The sequence below is a fragment of the Notolepis coatsorum genome (genome assembly GCF_963971535.1).
Source record: "Notolepis coatsorum genome assembly, chromosome: 14".
Taxonomy (NCBI): Eukaryota; Metazoa; Chordata; class Actinopteri; order Aulopiformes; family Paralepididae; genus Notolepis; species Notolepis coatsorum.
In genome coordinates, this window is record NC_140178.1 from 79,466,957 (window position 1) to 79,487,012 (window position 20,056).

A 20,056-nucleotide genomic window follows, 5' to 3' on the forward strand; every position below is an offset into this window, starting at 1 on the left:
TTTCCCTCGGACGCGTCATATGGTACCCATATCTGTGTCTTTTTGGCCGGCTTCCTGCCGCTCGTCCCAGGCGGCATGGAGGGAACATTGTCTGATTTCTTATTAGAATTACCATTGATGTGTTTTTTGGGTCTCGACGTGTACATAGCGCTGGCCCTGGGTGCTTTCGGTGTGGAACCACTCCATGGGCTGGCGCGCCTTGATTGCTCATTTATAGAAACGGCGTTTTTTATACGAGCGACTGGGATGGAGATTTTATCTCTTCCGAGCGCCAGTGTACAAGGTTAGTCTCGACGACTCACGCTCATCTCTGGAGGGAGATGACGGAGTAGATCAAAGCATTGGCAGAGGGGTCTCACGCCCATGGGGTGGGCCACCGGGTACGGTGCATTCATGTTCTGACCGTCTTGGTGGTGCTCTCTGTGATGATTTGGATCGACACGCGTACCTACCCCCCTCTTAGGACTGGGGATGGCGGCGTGACTAGGACATGGGACTGGTTCTGGTCGCGCCGGACCAGTGTAGAGTTCGTACGGTGAGTAGGTCATGATTACTGTCTAAAAGTATAAACGCTCTGTAACTCTTTTAAAAGGGTGCTTTATGGATAACACGCCCCTTCTTTCGCACCATCGCTCGGACAGTTACACTCCAGTTCCCCTAATTCTATGTCCGGAAAGAGTCGTCTCCTTAGGTGGTCCATATCTGATCGCACCTTTAGCATCTTGCTCGTGACAGCTCCACAGGTGTGAAGACATTCTAACCATGTGTTTATAGGAACACGAAATAGGGTGCGTTCGGGCCCCATCGCATACCTTTTGAAAATAGTCATATCGCCTACCCCACTAACTCCTGGGGTGGTATGTATAGAAATACGAGCTGTGTAATAGATGAAGTAGCCATCTATATCACTCGACCCCGATAGCAGATTGATTAGCTGGCCATCCTTGAGTCTTCTAGCTACTAGACCATCCAAAGCCTCAAAGGAAGCTTTTTTTAGTTGCCAGAACTCTCTCTCACTTAAATAGAGCTCTGGCCTTCTTCCCACACCTTGGAAGTCCGCTAAAGCTATTTTATATATCGCAACTCTGTCTAATCGTCCATCATATTCCAGACTTAATACACCGTCGGAGACCGGCCACACTTCATTATAAATATCCCGTCCATATCTGCATGGTGCCTGTAGCAATGCTTTAATACGAGCAAGTCTGTCTGATGTGTGTATAACGGGTGTAGACATATTGTCAGCCATTATGTTCTAGGGTCTCTCTAAGAGGGGATTTTCTAAATATATCGTTTTTTATACAACGCCCACATCTATGTCACGCGTAATATCACACACCCCCCATAAACACACACATATACCTATAACACTGCCTATACAGACGCCCACAAAGCCTACCCGTATCAGTAACTTATTAACAGTATCTAAGGAGATGATACTATTTTGATCACATTCTGAGAGATCAACCGTAGTCACGTCTTCTCTGGTCTCTGTAAGCTGCGCTGTTGTTGACATATTAACCTCTTTTTATAACTAAGCTAATAACGTTGTGTCGTGAGAGATATTCGCAAAGATGATTATCTGGTGGTGCTCACACCTCTGCCCGCTTTTAACAGTTTAACAGAATGTCGTATTAGCGATACATTCAAACCTATACCCCAGCTGTAAAAACATTATGGATCACCGATCATGGTACAGTTTAACACCCTCCATGAACACTAAGGGGGAAACCTAAGAAATAAATGTTAAGGAGAATTGCTTAAACATTCTCCATGAAACCATTTTCTGAACACAATTGTCTTTATCCCAGAAACCACTTTATAGACATATTGTAATTTTCTGAACACAAGTGACATTCTACAAGAATCAAACACACACACACACACACACACACACACACACAGACACACACGCACGCATACACACACACACACACACCTTGGGGGTCGTGAGTTTTTCAGCAGAAAGGGGGAGATGGACATGGTCGTAAATCTATTGGCAATGACAGAAGCTGCATCCCTGAAAAAAGAGGAAGTCATACTTACAGAGTCATAAATCTATAACCCCGCTTGACAGAAACTGCATACCCCAGAAAAGGGGGATGTCTTCTAAAGTCATAAATACATAACCCCGTTTGACAGAAGCTGCATAGGGTTAGTGATTCGCCGATCTCTTCGTTTCTCCCGCCTTCTAGACTCGTAGATCAATACTCACCAGGGGGTCTGACAGAAGTTTCAGGCTGCCTAATTCGATGAGGTACGTCATTTCTCCCGCCTACTTCTGTGACAGCGAAGGGGGCTGGCAGTTTCAGAAACAGCAAACTGTTTCTGAAAGTGACAGAGAGGCTGCAGTTTGACAGCCTTCAAAGGGGGAGATGCTGATCAAGATCCATGCAGGCCACATGGGGATGGAAAGATGCATTCTCCATGCAATCATTTTCTGAACACATAGGAATCGTGTAGAACACAGACACATTGTATTTTTCTTAATTCCCCTACACACACATTGTATTTTTCTTAATTCCCCTACACACATTGTAATTTTCTTAAATCACACACACACACACACACACACACACACACACACACACACACACACACACACACACCACACACACACAACACATACGCATTTGAAATTTATTCTGAAACTTTATTCTGAACATATACACATTGTATTTTTCTTAAATCACACACACACACACACACACATTTGAAATTTATTCTGAAACTTTATTCTGAAACTTTTATTTACAAAAAAATATACTTTTATTTTGAAAAAAATCTGAAAACTCCTCCCCCTTCCTAAACCGGATGTCCCTCCCCTCCGAAACCGGGTGTCCCGCCTCCTTGAATCATCGACCAATCAGAAAAGGGGGCGGGACTTAGGGGCGTGGCTACAACCAATCAAACTAAAATGGGCGTGTTTTGCATAATGTGACAGAAGCTGCATCTTAATTCTCTCTCTCTAAGGTGCATGAAGGAGGGAATGACGTCTAAAGAGGTCCGAATTCCAGCAACACTTACAATAAAAGTGGTTCTATATATACTCCAAGTGTTGCTGGAGTTTTTACCTCTTATGTTATAAAGAGAGCTGATTACAGAGCTGTGTCTAGGTAAGGCTTTGTGTAGTAATGCCCTCTTGCATTTATGTTTACCCTCATATATGTTTCATCAGGCCTGCAGTTAGCCTATGTGCTATGTTTCATCAGGCCTGCAGTCAGCCTATGTGCTATGTTTCATCAGGCCTGCAGTCAGCCTATGTGCTATGTTTCATCAGGCCTGCAGTCAGCCTATGTGCTATGTTTCATCAGGCCTGCAGTCAGCCTATGTGCTATGTTTCATCAGGCCTGCAGTCAGCCTATGTGCTATGTTTCATCAGGCCTGCAGTCAGCCTATGTGCTATGTTTCATCAGGCCTGCAGTCAGCATATGTGCTATGTTTCATCAGGCCTGCAGTCAGCCTATGTGCTATGTTTCATCAGGCCTGCAGTCAGCTATGTGCTATGTTTCATCAGGCCTGCAGTCAGCCTATGTGCTATGTTTCATCAGGCCTGCAGTCAGCCTATGTGCTATGTTTCATCAGGCCTGCAGTCAGCCTATGTGCTATGTTTCATCAGGCCTGCAGTCAGCTATGTGCTATGTTTCATCAGGCCTGCAGTCAGCCTATGTGCTATGTTTCATCCAACTTGGATCAGAACTGTAGGAGTTATGGCTGATACGGATACACATGCTGTACAGACACACAGACACACACACTTCTGTGATGACTTCTGTCATCGCTTCAAATGTGCAGGTGTAACAACCATAATGGGTTCATTTGCTTCAAATGGTTATTTTTTGGGTTATGCTGAGGTTAGAATAGAATCAAGTTTGAAGTATAATGTAAATTATTGTATGCATTGACAGCAAGTCAGTCTGTGAACCTCTGTCTTGTCTTGGCTCTGTTCTCACACATTGGACTGATAATGAGGTTATTATTCGGCTTTAATTTGAGGATATTTATATGCATATCATGTGAACTGTGTAGGAATTGGAGCCCTTTTTACCCCCCCCCCCCCCCCCCATTATATATTTTTACATTATATTATTATATATTATTACATTATATAATATTTGGTTGCAAAAACCTGCAACCCTTAATCCATTACATTATTTTGTCATTCCTGCTAACAAAGCAGAGACCAATGCCCCTCAATACATACAGTATGAATGGGACTTAATGGGATGTTTCATACTCAAACACAGAATGTTATTTTGTCCAGTCCCAGAGGTTTCAAAGAAAATATAAGTCATCACCTTCCTGTCACTATAAGTGAAAGTACAGATAGATGTAATTTCAGTAATTTTTTCGTGTCCTATTTTACTATGGAAGTCAATGGAGAAATTGTCACTGACATTGTACCTATCTCTACTTTCACTAGTGACTCATAGGTGAGGAAGTCAACTACACAGCCCATACTGTGTTTCAGTATTCTCATGGAGGCTCCCCTAAGTCCCATTCAAATGGATAGGCCTATAGGGTATCTTCTTTGCTGGCAGAAATAATTTCACAAATTACCACTGAAAGGTTGCAGACTTTGCAACCAAATATTAAATATGATGACTTCAGGTTTATGTAAATTTGCATTCCTTGCATGGAATGTTTGTGCAGTTCCTTCTTCCATGGCTGCCTGTAACGATTGGTAACAACTTTCAGAATAAAATGCCACATTTCTGTTCAGTGGTAGAGTAGGTAAAACAAACATGACAAGATCCAGTAATGAGACTCATATTCATTACACGGCATGGTGGTGTAGTGCCTCACAGCTAGAAGGTCCTGGGTTCGATTCCCGCTTGGGGACCAGGTTGCCGCGTTGCCAGGTACCCGGGTGGGGTAACTCCTGGGCCTTTCTGTGTGAAGTTTGCATGTTCCCCCCGGTGCTCGCAAGGGTTTCCTCTCCCGATAAGATAAACCCAATGGAATAACATGCAGAACAGATCGTGTCCCTGACGAATACGGGCAGGAGCACTTGGATTGGTCCCTGGGCGTGGCCCATGCCTGCCCATGTCTGGTCCCGGCTGCCCTTGGGGGGAAAGATGACGTGATGGGGAAAGTGCATTTCATCTGCGACCCAGTGCATGTGTGTGTGTTCCTATGTGTCGCCCATCTCACATGTGTGTGTGTGTTAATCTGCATGACAATTAAAGACTTCTTCTTCTTAGATATTTATGGATATATTTCTCATATATCAACAACCTTTGTCTATGCCGTTGCAATGGTTGCTACATTACAGGCAGCCATGTTGGAAGACAGAGAACTACACAAACATTATGTGCAAGGCCTCTATTAATTTTGGTTCCCTAAAAAATGTGTATAAAGGGTCCCTAGATGGTTCACCTAATATGGATGTAAAAACACTCAAATTAAAGTTGAAATTCTGCACTTTAACCTAGACATTCCAATGTGCTGGAGAACAGAGCCAAAACAACAACAAATGTTTCACTGGACTCAAACTTATGGACTGCACTGTGTATCTGTGTGTTGTATGTGTGTGTATATACCATGTATAGAGAGAGAGAGAGAGAGAGAGAGAGAGAGAGAGAGAGAGAGAGAGAGAGAGAGAGAGAGAGAGAGAGAGAGAGAGAGAGAGAGAGAGAGAGAGAGAGAGAGAGAGAGAGAGAGAGAGAGAGAGAGAGGGAGAGAGAGAGGAAGGGAGATAGAGAAAGAAATAAAGGGGCAGTGAGCTGCAATAGATAGTTGCTAATGACAGATGGAAAATAACGTTGTGGCATACATTAGTGTCATGTGAGTGCCCCCTTGTGGAATTATGATGTAATAGGCACAGCTGCATTGTGATATACTGTACACAGTACCTTAGGTCTGACCAGTGCCAGGAGTTGTGGCTCTAACTCAATGAAACGTGTGATGGGAGGTGTGCACTTTGTAACCCCAATGACATACCCACACACACTAATGCACAGCACAACCATACCCTTTCACATCTAAACTAGGTTCCTATGTATAATCACTCGTCACAACACATCCTGTGTATTGGTCAAATACATATTACCCAATGCAATAAACCATTTTATTTAAACATTTCAACAAACATATTGTTTAAAGCGGTAATCTTAGATCCACGGTGGCAGCGGGCTGTGGTGTAGCTGCACTCAGCCTAACTAGGTTGCTGCTTTAAGCCTGTGTGGGCTGAAGACACCAGAGAAACTGTCCCGGAGAGACCGGCCAACTTAAAGGTGCACCATGTAGTTTTGAGAGAGAAAATTGTTTGCAGAGCCTGCTACTATGATGTAATTCTTTGAAATAGAGTCTGTATCTAACTTTATCATAACCTCTAAGAAAAATTATTATGAAGCACTGTAAATCAAACTGAAGTAGTACATCTAAATATATTTGTAAAAGAAATGTCTGGCCCTACAATTGTACAGTAAAATGGTAACTGTTCAGTGTCCCAGTTCTTCTTCCCTGAGCATAGTTCATTGTAATGTATATTTTTCATACACCATAGAATATTTCCACAACTCTTGAGTTGAAAACGTATCCCCCAAAACACACTGCACCTTTAACAGAACTGGACTAAATGGTGACCTAGACTGAATGGACTTTATAAAAATATAATACAGTATCTGTGTGTACAGCCAACAAGACCTGTGTCCTGTCGATACATCCCGTGACATCAGTTTTGTTTTGGCCACATCCATCAGTGATAAATGGTCATTGCTTTTGCCTTTTCTTGCTTTCCATCTTGAAAATCCATAACTGCGGAGTTTGTCTTCTATTTATAAAAAAAATAAAGCATCACTTCCTGTGTGTCGGATGATATTCCCAGGAATGTCCTACCAGACAATTCAGAACAGCAGATGTAGCAAATGCAAAAACATGTATGGACTGGCTGTAGGTGGAATCACGATTGTGTAATCTCAATCGTCAACAGAGTGCAGTAAAACTGACATTCATATGAAAGATTAGATTACTAGGATGAATAAAGACTTTACTGCATAAAGGCCTTGACTTTGAGTGTGGTTTTGACTTATCCCCCCAAGTTAAGTTAAGTTCTGCCATGGCTGGCACCTCCCCAATCCTGGTGTGCATATTCTACTATCCACAAAATGTGGACAGAGATAATTAATGTGATTTATTGAGCCATACAGGCATTATATACATTTACATTTACATTTAGTCATTTAGCTGACGCTTTTATCCAAAGCGACTTACAAGTTCTGTACGACAAGCCATCAGGAAGGGCACAACTCTATCAGCTGAGCAACAATGTTCATCAAAGTGTTGAGTGCTACAGTGTAGGTTAGTTTATTAGGACAAGTGCATGACAGTACGGTTAGTTAGGGTTAGATTTTTTTTTTTTTTTTTTTTTTAATTCAGATAATGGTTGAAGAAGTGCGTCTTTAGTCGACGGCGAAAGATTGGACGTGATTCGGCTGTCCTAACTGGGGTGGGTAGTTCATTCCACCATTGTGGGGCAAGGACTGAGAATAGGCGACTTCTCTTTGATGACCCTCCCGGAGCTTGGATAGGAGTAGGTCTGAGGCGGCCAGAAGATGCAGAGCGTAGGGGTCTTGAGGGTGTGTAGTTAGAGACCATTGACCGGAGGTAGGCGGGAGCGGTTCCCTTTGCCGCACGGTATGCTAGGTCGAGGGCCTTGAAGCGGATTCGTGCAGCAATGGGGAGCCAGTGCAGGTCCCTAAGAAGTGGGGTGACATGGGCCGACTTCGGTAGGTTTGTTCCTAATCACCAGTAATGCATATATATATATATATATATAGAGAGAGAGAGGGACAGAGTGATGCCTGCAGACTGCAGTCAGTGAGCTGCAATTGATGGAAACTAACGGCGTACATTACCATTAGTCACGCGAGTGCCCCCGTGTGGATTTGTGCTTTTAATTTACCCCACCTCCCTAATCCTAGCGTGCATCTTCTACTATCCTCAAAATAAACACGTGGACAGAGATAATTCATATATGATTTATTGCGCCATACAGGCATTATATCTCTGTTCCTAATCACCAGTAATGCACAGGAGTAGACATGATGAGGAGTTGTGAAGCAATGAAAAGGCCTTGTACTGTGTGACCCAGGGAGGCGTAGTGTAGAGACGGGACATGCTACTCCCAAATACTACTTAAAATAAAACTCTACTGGGTAATATTTCCTCAATAGTGTGCGCCTGTCTGACACAAACTGTATTGAATGCACACACACATTTTCTCTCTCTCATTCAGACACAACCATTTACTTTCGAGACATACCCGTACAGTCTTTGGTACATGCTATAGCATGCTGCCATGATATTTCAAACATAACTTATTACCAATAAGTACAATAGTACCCGTAAAAAAACAAAACATAACAAGCTGTATAGAAAACATTGAGACAAGAAAATGTCACATTATAATCTGTCAAAGTCTTAATTTAATCCCATAGCAGTTAACTCCAGTTGCTTGGACCTTCCTGTTGGGGTGGGACTAATTAGAGAGCTCCTATGATGCTCTTGTGGACTAATTAGAGAGCTCCTATGATGCTCTCATGACAATTAGCCCTTGTTACGATTCTATTGTGATTCTTTATTTTGCATGTAAAATAATCTAGTATGGCAATTCGATACTACGATATATACAGCTATTTTTCCACTCTCATTTTTATTTAATTTGACCACACTAAAATGTCAAAGTATTCTAATGACTAAAAAGTCATGAAACTACATGTCATGAAAACTACACGAGTCGTCCCTATGAACACAATTGCCGGTGTTCACCGGTGGGGTATGAATTCTGGTCATTGCAACAGCGCCTCCTACTGGTCAGTCGTCTGTTCAGCAGGGAGGGGATCTGGGGGAGTGAAACTCCTAGCTGTCAGGTAAAAAGAAGCGACTGACTCCACATGTATCGGATGAGGCATGTGGTAGTCTACACCCTCCCCATATCGACAGTAGGGTATCATGTGGTAGTCTACAGCCTCTCCAGACCGACAACAGGGCAGCATGTGGTAGTCTACACGCTCCCCAGACAGTAGGGCAGCATGTGGTGGTCTACACCCTCCCCAGACCGACAGTAGGGCAGCATGTGGTAGTCTACAGCCTCTCCAGACCAACAGCAGGGCAGCATGTGGTAGTCTACACCCTCCCCAGACCAACAGTAGGGTAGCATGTGGTAGTCTACACCAGTGGTTCCCAAAGTCGGGGTCGCGACCCAAAGGTGGGCCGCGAGCAGCCACGGGTGGGCCGCGAGATGATTTAAAAAAAAAAAAAAAAAATTAAAAAAAATTAAAAAAAAAAAGAATTATTTTTTATTTTTTTATTATTATTTTTTTGTCAGGCCACTGAACTTAGAAGCAGGCCAGGACAGTGTTTCTAGTTGTATTCTAAAATTCTATACTATTGTATTCTAAAATGTGACTATATGGTTTTATATTAACTTAATAAATAAACAAAAACGAAAAATCTACTTATTTCAACGAACATTTCAAACTAAATAACAGATTATGCACATAAAACGCTGAAAACAACCGAAGCAACAATAGTATTTTAATGAGGCTATTATTATTATCATTATTATTTTGCAACAAGTTAGCCCTCTCATAAATAGCACATATAAATGAATAACTAACTTGAACTAACTTAATAGGATTGAAGTGATATTTGGCGTAAAAAATCGGTCGCCTGGCAAAAAAAAACAAAAAAAAAGCCAGACGATGTGCATTGGGCCGCGGCTCTCTGACGCCTTATTTTCTGGGCCCTGGCCTGAAAAGTTTGGGAACCCCTGGTCTACACCCTCCCCAGACCAACAGTAGGGTAGCATGTGGTAGTATACACCCTCCCCAGACCAACAGCAGGGCAGCATGTGGTAGTCTACACCCTCCCCAGACAGACAGTAGGGTAGCATGTGGTAGTCTACACCCTCCTCAGACCGACAGTAGGGTAGCATGTGGTAGTCTATGTAAATGTAAATGTAGTCTACACCCTCCCCAGACAGACAGTAGGACAGCGTGAAGACCAGGAAGGGATTTGGCATAACAAAAAAAATAATATATATATATATAATTTATATATAAATTGCACTGCTGCCTCATAGCAAGAAAGTGTGTGTGGAGTTTGCATGTTGTCCCCATGTTCACGTTGGGTTTCCTCCCACACCTTAAAGACATGCATGCGAAGGTAAACACTCCTCCACTGGCATTAGAACCAGTGTTGGTCCCAGAGCTGCTTCCAAAATAGTTCAAACATTCCACGGTAAATGTACTAAATAAATAAATGTAAAAAAGAAGAGGATGCGACAGAAAAACATTATAAGCCCTACCATAAAACAAAACCTTGAAAACCAAGATACACGTTATCAACATACCAATACAATATAATTGGGTAGGTATTGCGATAATGCACTCTACTGACTACTAAAACAATGTTGTTTTTCTTTTTCACAAAAATGGTCAGAGAATGGCAAAAAAAATCTAGGTTGAATGGGACAAAAGGAAGAGCTGCGGAGAGAGACGACTGTAGAGACAAAACGTGACTGTAGTCTCGCCGTTCATTCAAACTTCCTGCCGGCTGTCAGCTTGTCTGCGTGGAGGGCAAAGGTCTCTGCCACCAACAAGGGGAAGACTATGGTGGCGTCCGCATACACCTGGAGATAATGAACAAGATGCACATTGAACATGAGACATGTGAAAACCACGTTATCTACAGTATTTATCAGACTGAATGCCTAGAGCAGTGGTTCTCAACCTCATTTCCAGTATGCCACCTCCTCCACGCTACCTTGACAGGGTGGGCGTCTGTTCTGATCTTGCCCCAGGACACGGCCTCATCGGGTCTGGCGCCAGAGTCTGAACCATCAAACTCCTGACCTGTGTTCACAAATACTGCGTAGTCTGCTCCATTCCTCTGGAGAGAAACAGGGAAGGAAATACAGAGGTGAGTTAGTCTGTTTGTGTGTGTGTGTGTGTGTGTGTGTGTGTGTGTGTGTGTGTGTGTGTGTGTGTGTGTGTGTGTGTGTGTGTGTGTGTGTGTGTGTGAGAAAGTGAGTGAATAACAGGAAGTGATTATTCCATATGTAAATAAATGTATAAATGAAGCGCAAGGAAGTGAACGGTTGTTACCATGAGGTTGGCGTTGGATATGTGATGTTTAACCAGCCCTCCTCCCAGGATGATCATCCCTGTCCTCTTGGCGTAAACCGCCTGGCTGTTCATCCTGCGGATGTCTGGAACACAACAGATGTCTGTGTTATGACTCACTAGGGCTTGACGGATATATTGGTGAGCTGAAAAATATTGGCTGGTATAAATGCACAAACTTGTTGTGGTGTGTTACAATTGTGTTTCATTCGAATAAATATATATTTTTTAAGTTCTCAAATTTGTGTTTGGTAGATTATTTCTCTGTTGTAACAATGCTTCTTGGCAATGACCTTTATACCATTGGAAAGCCTGTTTATTTCCCTTTTAAAATGGTGCAGCCCCATTTGTAAGGAAAAAGCAGCTAATTATATTAAATGACGGTGTATGGCGACTGTCCAAACATTTAGTCACGAGTGACTAAATCGGGGAAAAAATGATACCTGCCAGACGTGCTGCTCGTCACATAATCACTGCTCCAGGATACTGTGTTTGGTTAGTTTATTGGAGTTAAAAACAGTTCATATAGTATCAAAAATAAAGTGAATCACGGCTTGATTTATCATAGTGTAGCGTGCGTGCAGTCAGCAAAGTGTGACTTCCCCGTTCACCCCCTCATCATTACCGTACCTGAAACCCGCCGGTGAACAGCTGACTTTTACTCGTGCTACAACATCACGTGACCCATTTGTGAATGACGTGACCATAACAACCCGAGTTGTCTATACCTGTCACCAACAGACGGGAACAAAGCTAATGAACTTAATTACTTCTTTTTAAGATTTGATGCACAGAACACTTCTCCTTTGATGGCGCTTGACTCTCCTGAATTTGTCTCTGTTGATTGTGTGAAGATGTACCCAAAACAGGTAGTCAGTTTTCACAAAGGCAGGGAGCAAGAGTAGAGCTGCCGCGATAACCGCATTACCGCGGTATCGCTGTTGCATCACGCTCACCGCAGAGTTAGGCTGCCGCGTCACCGCTGTTTTTTATCATAATAATAAAGTTGGCTTGCGGCTCTGCAGATATACCCTACTCGGTTCCAAGCGACCCTATTGGGTAGAAGTGGTACCAGAAAAGTCATGTGAAACATTGCAGACCACTGACTGGTCAGAAGAGAGACGCGTCACACTTTGTAGCCTCAGTCTGAACAAAAACAGAACGCCGGCGCCGCCATCTTTACTGCCTCGCTAAGGATGCATTTCGTTCAGGATTTGTTTGCGACAGAACCAAGCAATAAACAAAAAAGAATGGATTCACTGTGTATTCTGCCTTATTTATTGATGAAACAAAACCGAAATCAACCCAATTTACCACCGAGCGGAGAGTTTAGTGTCACAACAAGATCGCTGATGTGTTAAGTTTGTTGTTGTTAATACTACCGTCAGCCGATATACACGAGAGGTAACGTTAAACCCGGGTTTGCTTGGTAGAATACACAATGAGAGGTAACGTTAGCTTTGACGATTAAACAAACACACTGTAGCACTGGCCTTCAGTTTGGAGATGGTACCAGGACTCAGTTTGGAGATGGTACCAGGACTCAGTTTGGAGATGGTACCAGAGCTCAGTTTGGAGATGGTACCAGAGCTCAGTTTGGAGATGGTACCAGAGCTCAGTTTGGAGATGGTACCAGAGCTCAGTTTGGAGATGGGAATAGGGCTCACTCCAAATAACTTTTGTGGAACACCAGCTTGAAGTTGCCCTATCGCACAGGCCCTATCGAGATCAGACAAACGTGGCATGTTGATTCTTGGAGCAGTCACCAATTGACCACTGTAGCAGAGCCCATGCTCACAGGTGCTGCCAATCAGGCGCCTGACCAGGTCAACAGCAGAATAAGCTGTTTGCCATCAGCAGAGAAGATTTGGCAAATTGTTCATGGGCGCAACCCATGAAAACGGTATAAAGTCTATTGCCAAGAAGCATTTTTACAACAGAAAATCTATCTACCAAACAACCTTTTGTTCGATGTTTAAAATATTTTCTATTTTTGTTTGAAAGACAAAAACGTTTATTAATTTAAGCATAAGGCTATTTGTATGTGAGACAGAAATTATGTTCTTATTTGCTTGAGGTTAAAGGAATACAGTTTTGTTAAAATAACAAAATTGCTTTTACTTCCATCTTTACCAATCTTTTCCACATTATAAAATGACCAATATTTGCAAGGAATTGTCTATCTTTAAAAAATAAATAATTAAAATGAGTACATGAGCAGATAAATTAGTTATCTGAAATATAAGCTCTGAAATCAGTACTGGAGCCAACAATCTCGCATTGATCTAACCGTACTAACGAGCCATAGACTACTCCAGCTAGTAGCTACTATCTAGTGTGGAGCCGTTTGAACTGTACCTTCCACTATGTCCAACACCAGGCCTGGGTTCTTGTAGGAGTGGAAGTAGATCATGTCTCCCAGTGAGCCGTCTGTCAGGGCAGGGCTAAACACTGGGATGTCGTTCTGAGAGAAAAAACACACACACACACACACACACACGACTGATGACTTGTCGTACAGAACTTGTAAGTCGCTTTGGATAAAAGCGTCAGCTAAATGACTAAATGTAAATGTAAATGTAGGGTCACAGCTGAGCTCACAGACAACCACATCGCTACCAGTGTCTGTACAAACACACTCCAGGTATTCACCAGAGGGTGAAATGGTTAGGGTTCAAAAACAGGAGGAGAGTAAGAAGACTTAAGGATTAAGAACAGCCAACAAGGCAGAAATCAGTCCTGTTTTTTAGGGTTTACATGTCAGTGGAGAAGTGAACACTAGCAGCGGAAACAAACTCCACTAGGTACTTAACACTTTCAATGCCAACAACGAGATAACTCGTTTGTTCATGCCGACCGTTCATTGCCAACGACGAGAGATATTGTGTGTTTTTATTAGCGATTTGAATTCATATTTCATCAATCTAGACTCACGTTAGTGCTGCAAACTCTCTCTGAGCTCCATTGGGAAAATACCGCCCCCTATCGTCTCTCCCTGTGGTACTGCACCCCTTTGGAATGGATTGAATGAAACACATGGGGGGAAAAAAATCCTGCTTCCTCATTTAACTTCTCGGGGAAGTCACCCGAGAGGATCGGATTCATTGCAGAGTCCCAGAACAGCGTGGAATACATATTTCCAGTACCCAGCGTTGGATCAATAAACGCAATCGATATTTGGAATGGCGATCAGGAATTGGAATAATCTTTTTGGAGAACATCTGATCTGAGGTAAGGAATCTATTTTACCAGTCTTAGGATAATCAGAGCTATTTTCACAGAGATATCAACGTGTGCCATATGTGTGTGTGTGTGTCAGCGTTTCTGTTAGCCGGTAATTACCGGTATTTGACCGGCAAAATCTGTTGAAGTCCGACATATTTAATCTCTCCGGTCTTAATGTCCGGTGAAAATAATTCCCTGAGTCTAAGCACAATTTGATTATTTGAATTGTATTAAAATAGGCTAAAATTAAATAGCCTATGCGATGCGATGAACGAAACAATCATTACATTTGTTTCATCGTTGCTTCTAATAATGACAACGACGTTGTCAGCGAGAGCTTAGTGCTGGGTGTGCGAACTTTTGTGAAGCTGCAGAGCCGGAGCAGCAGCAGCACAGTGCAGTACTCCAGCAGTACTCCAATTCAGCCATTGGCAATTCAATGTTGGGTGGGGGGCGCTGCTGTGCGGTCCCCAGAAAAGAGCCAATAACAGCTGAATCTGCTGCTCTGCAGCGCCATACTCTCGCAAATAAGTCATTGGGAGGTGGAGAGAGAGAGAGTCGTCACGCAAACCCACGATAATGTTGCCGTCTCTCTCTGCCAAATTTCTCAGTTCTTCGCTTGATATAATTAATACAAATGTCCAATATAACGGAATTCGTTAGCTCATAAAAATGTGATTATAACAGACTGTTGTTTATTAATGTCGGGCAACTGCCCACAGACACCTATTTGATTTAAAGTCGGCAGCAGCACGAGTCTCGGGACTTATTTTATTTGGAATATAATGACTTTATACGCAAAAGTAGCCTAGTTTTAAGTAAAAATATTATAAATCTACATGCCTTGATGATGTCATTCTTTTGTTTTGTTGTAATTCTTTTGCCTATCAATTGTTTTTAAGCTCAATAAACTCTGACCGGAATTTCTCTCATTTGACCGGTAGATTGAAATCTACCGGACACTGAGGCCGGCAACAATTTTTTCTAATGGAAACCCTGGTGTGTGTGTGTGTGTGTGCTGATCAGGAAATAGATTTTTCAGCCCGCTTATATAGCGTGCATAAGTACACATACTATCGATAATCTAGCGTTTATTTGAAAACGATTCATAAATAGGCCGAAAAATGACAATGTTTTTTGTGTATTCCAGAATATTCCAGTAAAGGGCGATTATCACAGAATGTTTTTCCTGAAATGTTTTCCTGAAACTTAAAAAAAAAAATAGCGTTTTTCAAAATGGTATAAAACGGAAATGAACCGATTAAAAAACAATCCGTTTCGACAATGTTGACTGCAAACAAGTCATTGATAAGCGACGGCCAGATTAGACACATAGCCATAATTTAAGACATAGTTTATGCGTTTGCAAATATGAGAGCTCTATCATTGAAGTGGGTGGTGGCATTCAAGGGGGTAAGGCACACCGCATGGCTGGCAATGAAAGTGTTAAGAACAACAGGACACTTTGCGAGGAGAAAAGTTAAACATTGCACGGCATTGACCTTGTAGGCCCAGTAGAGAACAGAGTCCGGGTTGTTGATCTCCTTGCCCAGCCGGTTGATCATCTTGGACGGGGTCCAGCGAGTGCCCTGGGTGGAGGAGAGGTTAAAGGGTCAAAAACGCATCACCTAAACCTTCTTGTGCACTTTCCCTCCTTCCTTGACAAACGTCCTTCCAGTGTCGAAACTCGCAAAAGGAAGAGACTTCTCAACGCAGCGATTCTCATGACTTGCCGCCATGTTTTGACATGTGTATGGTATGTATGGTAATGTGAAAATGTGACTATAGTCAGGTTAAAGGCACTACTAGGAGGATTTTGACATCAATATATTTATTGTAACGTCAATGTCCACACTTTGGCAGCATATTTATTGTAACGTCAATGTCCACACTTTGGCAGCATATTTATTGTAACATCAATGTCCACACTTTGGCAGCATTACGGCAAAAAACATTTGTCTTATTTGTTTAATGTAATTATACCAACGACAATGACATATTTTGTTGAAAATGTTCCTTGTAGTAGCTTTAAGCATATCACTCTCAGCCTTTTTTTTTTTCAAGTCAATAGTTTTAATTGTCACGGCATACAGGTATACAATGAAATGCGGGTGGTCTTGCCCGCAACGATGTGCAATACAGTGGTACAACATATAATAGAATCAAAAAATGAAAAAACAACATTGTGCAGTAAACAGGTAACAGGTAACATGGAGTGACATCTCGGTATCTGTACATAGTTATTTACAGAGCATATGGGACATGCTAGTTAGCTTTGGTAGTGCAATACACTGTTCCTGTTATTCTAATTTAAAGTGTCCTTTCCTTTGGCCATAAGTGTGCGTGTGTGCGACATGAGTGTGTGCCCGCTCATGTTAAAGTGTTAAGTGGCTGCTTGTGTGTGAGCGTGCACAGCGTGCGTGTCGTGTGTGTGTTCATGTGTGCTTGTGTGTGGATAGTTCAATGTTCTGAGCACTCAATGTTCGGCTTATAATAAACGGCTTATAATAAACGGCTTATAATAAATGACAGGGTAGTACGCCAGAAATAGTATGTTGTAAAAGATAAGACTTCCTGTGTCTGAACACCAAGTTCTTTTCACAACTAGGGATGGGAATTTGAAGGCATATCAATATTCGATTACTCTATTGAAAAACTTTGGTTAACCGGATAGTACCTTCAAAAGTACATTCAAACTAAAAGCGTGAGAATATTCATAATTTTTTATATTCTAATAACCGTGCTCATCCCCCATTCACAACCCTCACCTCGGTGTTCTGCTCCAGCACCATCTGGTCCAAGATGGGCATCAACCAGTCCTCAAACTTACAGTAGTTATCATTAGGGACCAGCAGGTTCCCTATCCTATGAACAGGAGGAGACACAAGGCAAATTAATGCAGTTAAATAATATATATATATATATCAAATCAAATTTATTTGAAAAACAAAACACTATAAAGTCCAAATAATGTTAAATAAATGCAAAATAAATGCAACACTCCCAGACATTATATAATATATAATAGTATATTTGAAAGACATGTGAAGTGCTTGATTCATGATACATGATGTTGATCTTCATTGCTCAGCACAATCCATGCCATTCCTCATACAAAGTCCAGTTATTATTATTATTATTATTATTATTATATAATTATTATTATTATTATTATTACCGGTATACTAGCTCTGACTGAAGCTGAATGAAATCTACTATGTGTGCACTGTGGTGAAGCACCCATTGCCTTTGCATTGGATTGTGGCTAACTAACCGCTATGAGGAACGGCATGGGATGTGCTGAGAAAGGACTCTACCAATCACCATTTGTCAAAAATAAATTGAACGCAGGTTTGCAGGGACTCGTATGATGAACAGTATTTGTATAGGCAATGGACCAAACTTGCCTTGAGGCTCCGGGTATGATGTATGCGGGTAAGAGACGCTCTGGATTGCAGTCCAAACAAAGATACTGTAGATGTAGAGATCTGACGTAATTTATCATTTATTTGAAAGTAAACTATATATTCTCCTTGACATGAAATAGTAATCAAACCATTGGGGATCCATATGATGCTTATATCAATTAATTATTCAATATCTGTTCAGTAAGCCTACAGTAGAGGGGGAGCTCCCGTAGCTCACCGCATATCTCGGCGCTATTTCTGCGTCGGGGAAAACCGTGCTCGTCACGGATCTGGGGGACACAAGTTCGATTCCCGGACCCGCCGTCATTTCTCAGAATGTCTTCCCCTGCTCTACATCCCATTTCAACCTGTTTCTGTCGGTCATGCTTGACCAGAAAAAGCGATAAACGCTAAAAAATAAAGTTTAAAAAAATAAATAAAAAAAAGCCTACAGTAGCCAATATACTTGTTTCATGTTTTAAATAAAATTCATACACACAATTCCTAGAAATGTGACAAAACAAAGTCGTTTTGCCCTGAGGGATGTAACTTAGCTGACTTAGCGCTAACTGGTTCAGCATAAATCCGAAGTATTTCCAAACGGGGCTTTTCAGATTGCTCGGAGTGCAAATCACTCTCTCTGGAGCCGAGTTGGGATCTGAACTCGCCATCATCACGAATTGGAAGCGCCGTCGCATGTCATTCCTACCCTTCCAGAAGCGTTGTTGTCCGGTCTTGAACTTTCCATAAATGTGTCTCAAATCCATTTACCGTAATTCCTCTAATAGTAACCCCGGCTTGTATTTGTTTCAACTGTAGCGGGTACCAGGCTTGTATTAGGAGGAGGCATGTATAAGAGAGAGGCCTATATTTCTAATTTTCAAACAGATCATAATGAATAAATCAACATTTTGTGTCAGTTTGAACCCAGTAAAATGTACTGGGTTCATTTATTGAAACCAAGTACTGTATGAAATAGTAAACAGAGCAATTACAGGTGGTCACTGGTCATTTCAACGTTTTCAAAGTGAAATCAAGTAACTAGCTCAGTATGCAGCTCAGTATATTAGTAACCCGGCTTGTATTAGGAGGTCGGCTTATAATTGCTTAGCTCAAGAGCGCACCCGGCCATTAATAGAGACCCGGCTTGTATTTGAATACCGGTTACTATTAGAGGAATTACGGTAGTTAGATCCAGCACTGAATGTATCTTGTGATTATTATACATTTTCGACGACAACAACTATTAGCCGTTTTCATTCCATTTCCAGGTTGATTCCGGACACGATATCACACGAATGCCAGGCTGCTCAGCCAATAGACAATTCCTTTTATTAGTGTGAACGTATACTTTTATCCAATGCTTTTGTAAGGTGCACGTAAAGGGTGCAGTGATATCCCATGAATACCGGTATATATATGAGTCACGTCTCTCCTGTTCGTCATGCAGCACGTTCAGACACACATGAGAAGTCGAGAAGGAGATCGCCGGGGCCGTTTTATTTTAAATTTTTAAAATGCACACAATTCGAATATACATTTTTACAATCGAATGTACCGTAAATCCTCAAATATAGGACGGGTCTTCTATTTACCTCAGCTGCAAAGAGCACCAGGCCTTTATTAGAGAGAGGCTTATATAAGAGGCAGGCCTTAATTAAAAAAAAATTGACATAATCCCTTCATTTTCAGACTTTTATTGCATTATTATTATTTTTTAATACGTACATTGTCTGTCTACATTTATTTAGAGTAGCATTGGTATTTAAATATTGAGTGCAGTTGAGTAATTGCGGGATTAACGTAATTCACACACTGAAGTTGGAACTGTCTATACTAGGTTGTGGGGTCCGGCCCAGGGCTGGGCGATATGACGATATTATATAAATATCGGGTACAGTTCATTAACGATACACTTTTTAAACGTATCGTGGATATCGTGATGTTTTGCCCAAGAGGCTTGTGTCGCGTCAATCTGGTCCACACATTGACACTTTTGAACAGCGCCGCCCCACACACACACTACTGCATCAAAAGTTACTACTTATGATAACAAAGGCATTCGTTTTGTGGCATTAACGTTATATAGTTACACTTTCAATAACATCAGCGTATTTACATAGCAACGACCGAGGTCGACCTATATAGCAAGCATTAGTCGTTCATATCTCAGCCCGTGCTGACTCAGTTGTGCCCATTCTGCGGTCTGTTAATAAAGTTTTCAATCAGACAGATGTATGGAAAGGCTTTTATTATAACATCCGTTGCAGTAAAATCATTATGCCTCCAGTCGTT

At 41.8% G+C, this 20,056-nt stretch overlaps 1 protein-coding gene across 4 annotated transcripts in view; it reads right to left on the reverse strand.

Annotated features, from left to right (window-relative positions):
• Nucleotides 1-8,018: 8,018 nt before the first annotated feature.
• dhps (deoxyhypusine synthase) overlaps nt 8,019-20,056 on the reverse strand; it is a 30,674-nt gene continuing 18,636 nt past the window's right edge. For all 4 annotated transcript variants that reach the window (XM_084328173.1, XM_084328174.1, XM_084328172.1 and 1 more), the window contains 6 exons: nt 17,123-17,219; nt 15,857-15,943; nt 13,488-13,593; nt 11,112-11,215; nt 10,771-10,896; nt 8,019-10,636 (listed from right to left, as the gene is read on the reverse strand). In XM_084328173.1, coding sequence (XP_084184299.1) covers nt 10,541-10,636; nt 10,771-10,896; nt 11,112-11,215; nt 13,488-13,593; nt 15,857-15,943; nt 17,123-17,219 — 616 coding nt within the window. In that variant the 3' untranslated portion in view covers nt 8,019-10,540. The remainder of the gene's footprint in view (nt 10,637-10,770; nt 10,897-11,111; nt 11,216-13,487; nt 13,594-15,856; nt 15,944-17,122; nt 17,220-20,056) is intronic.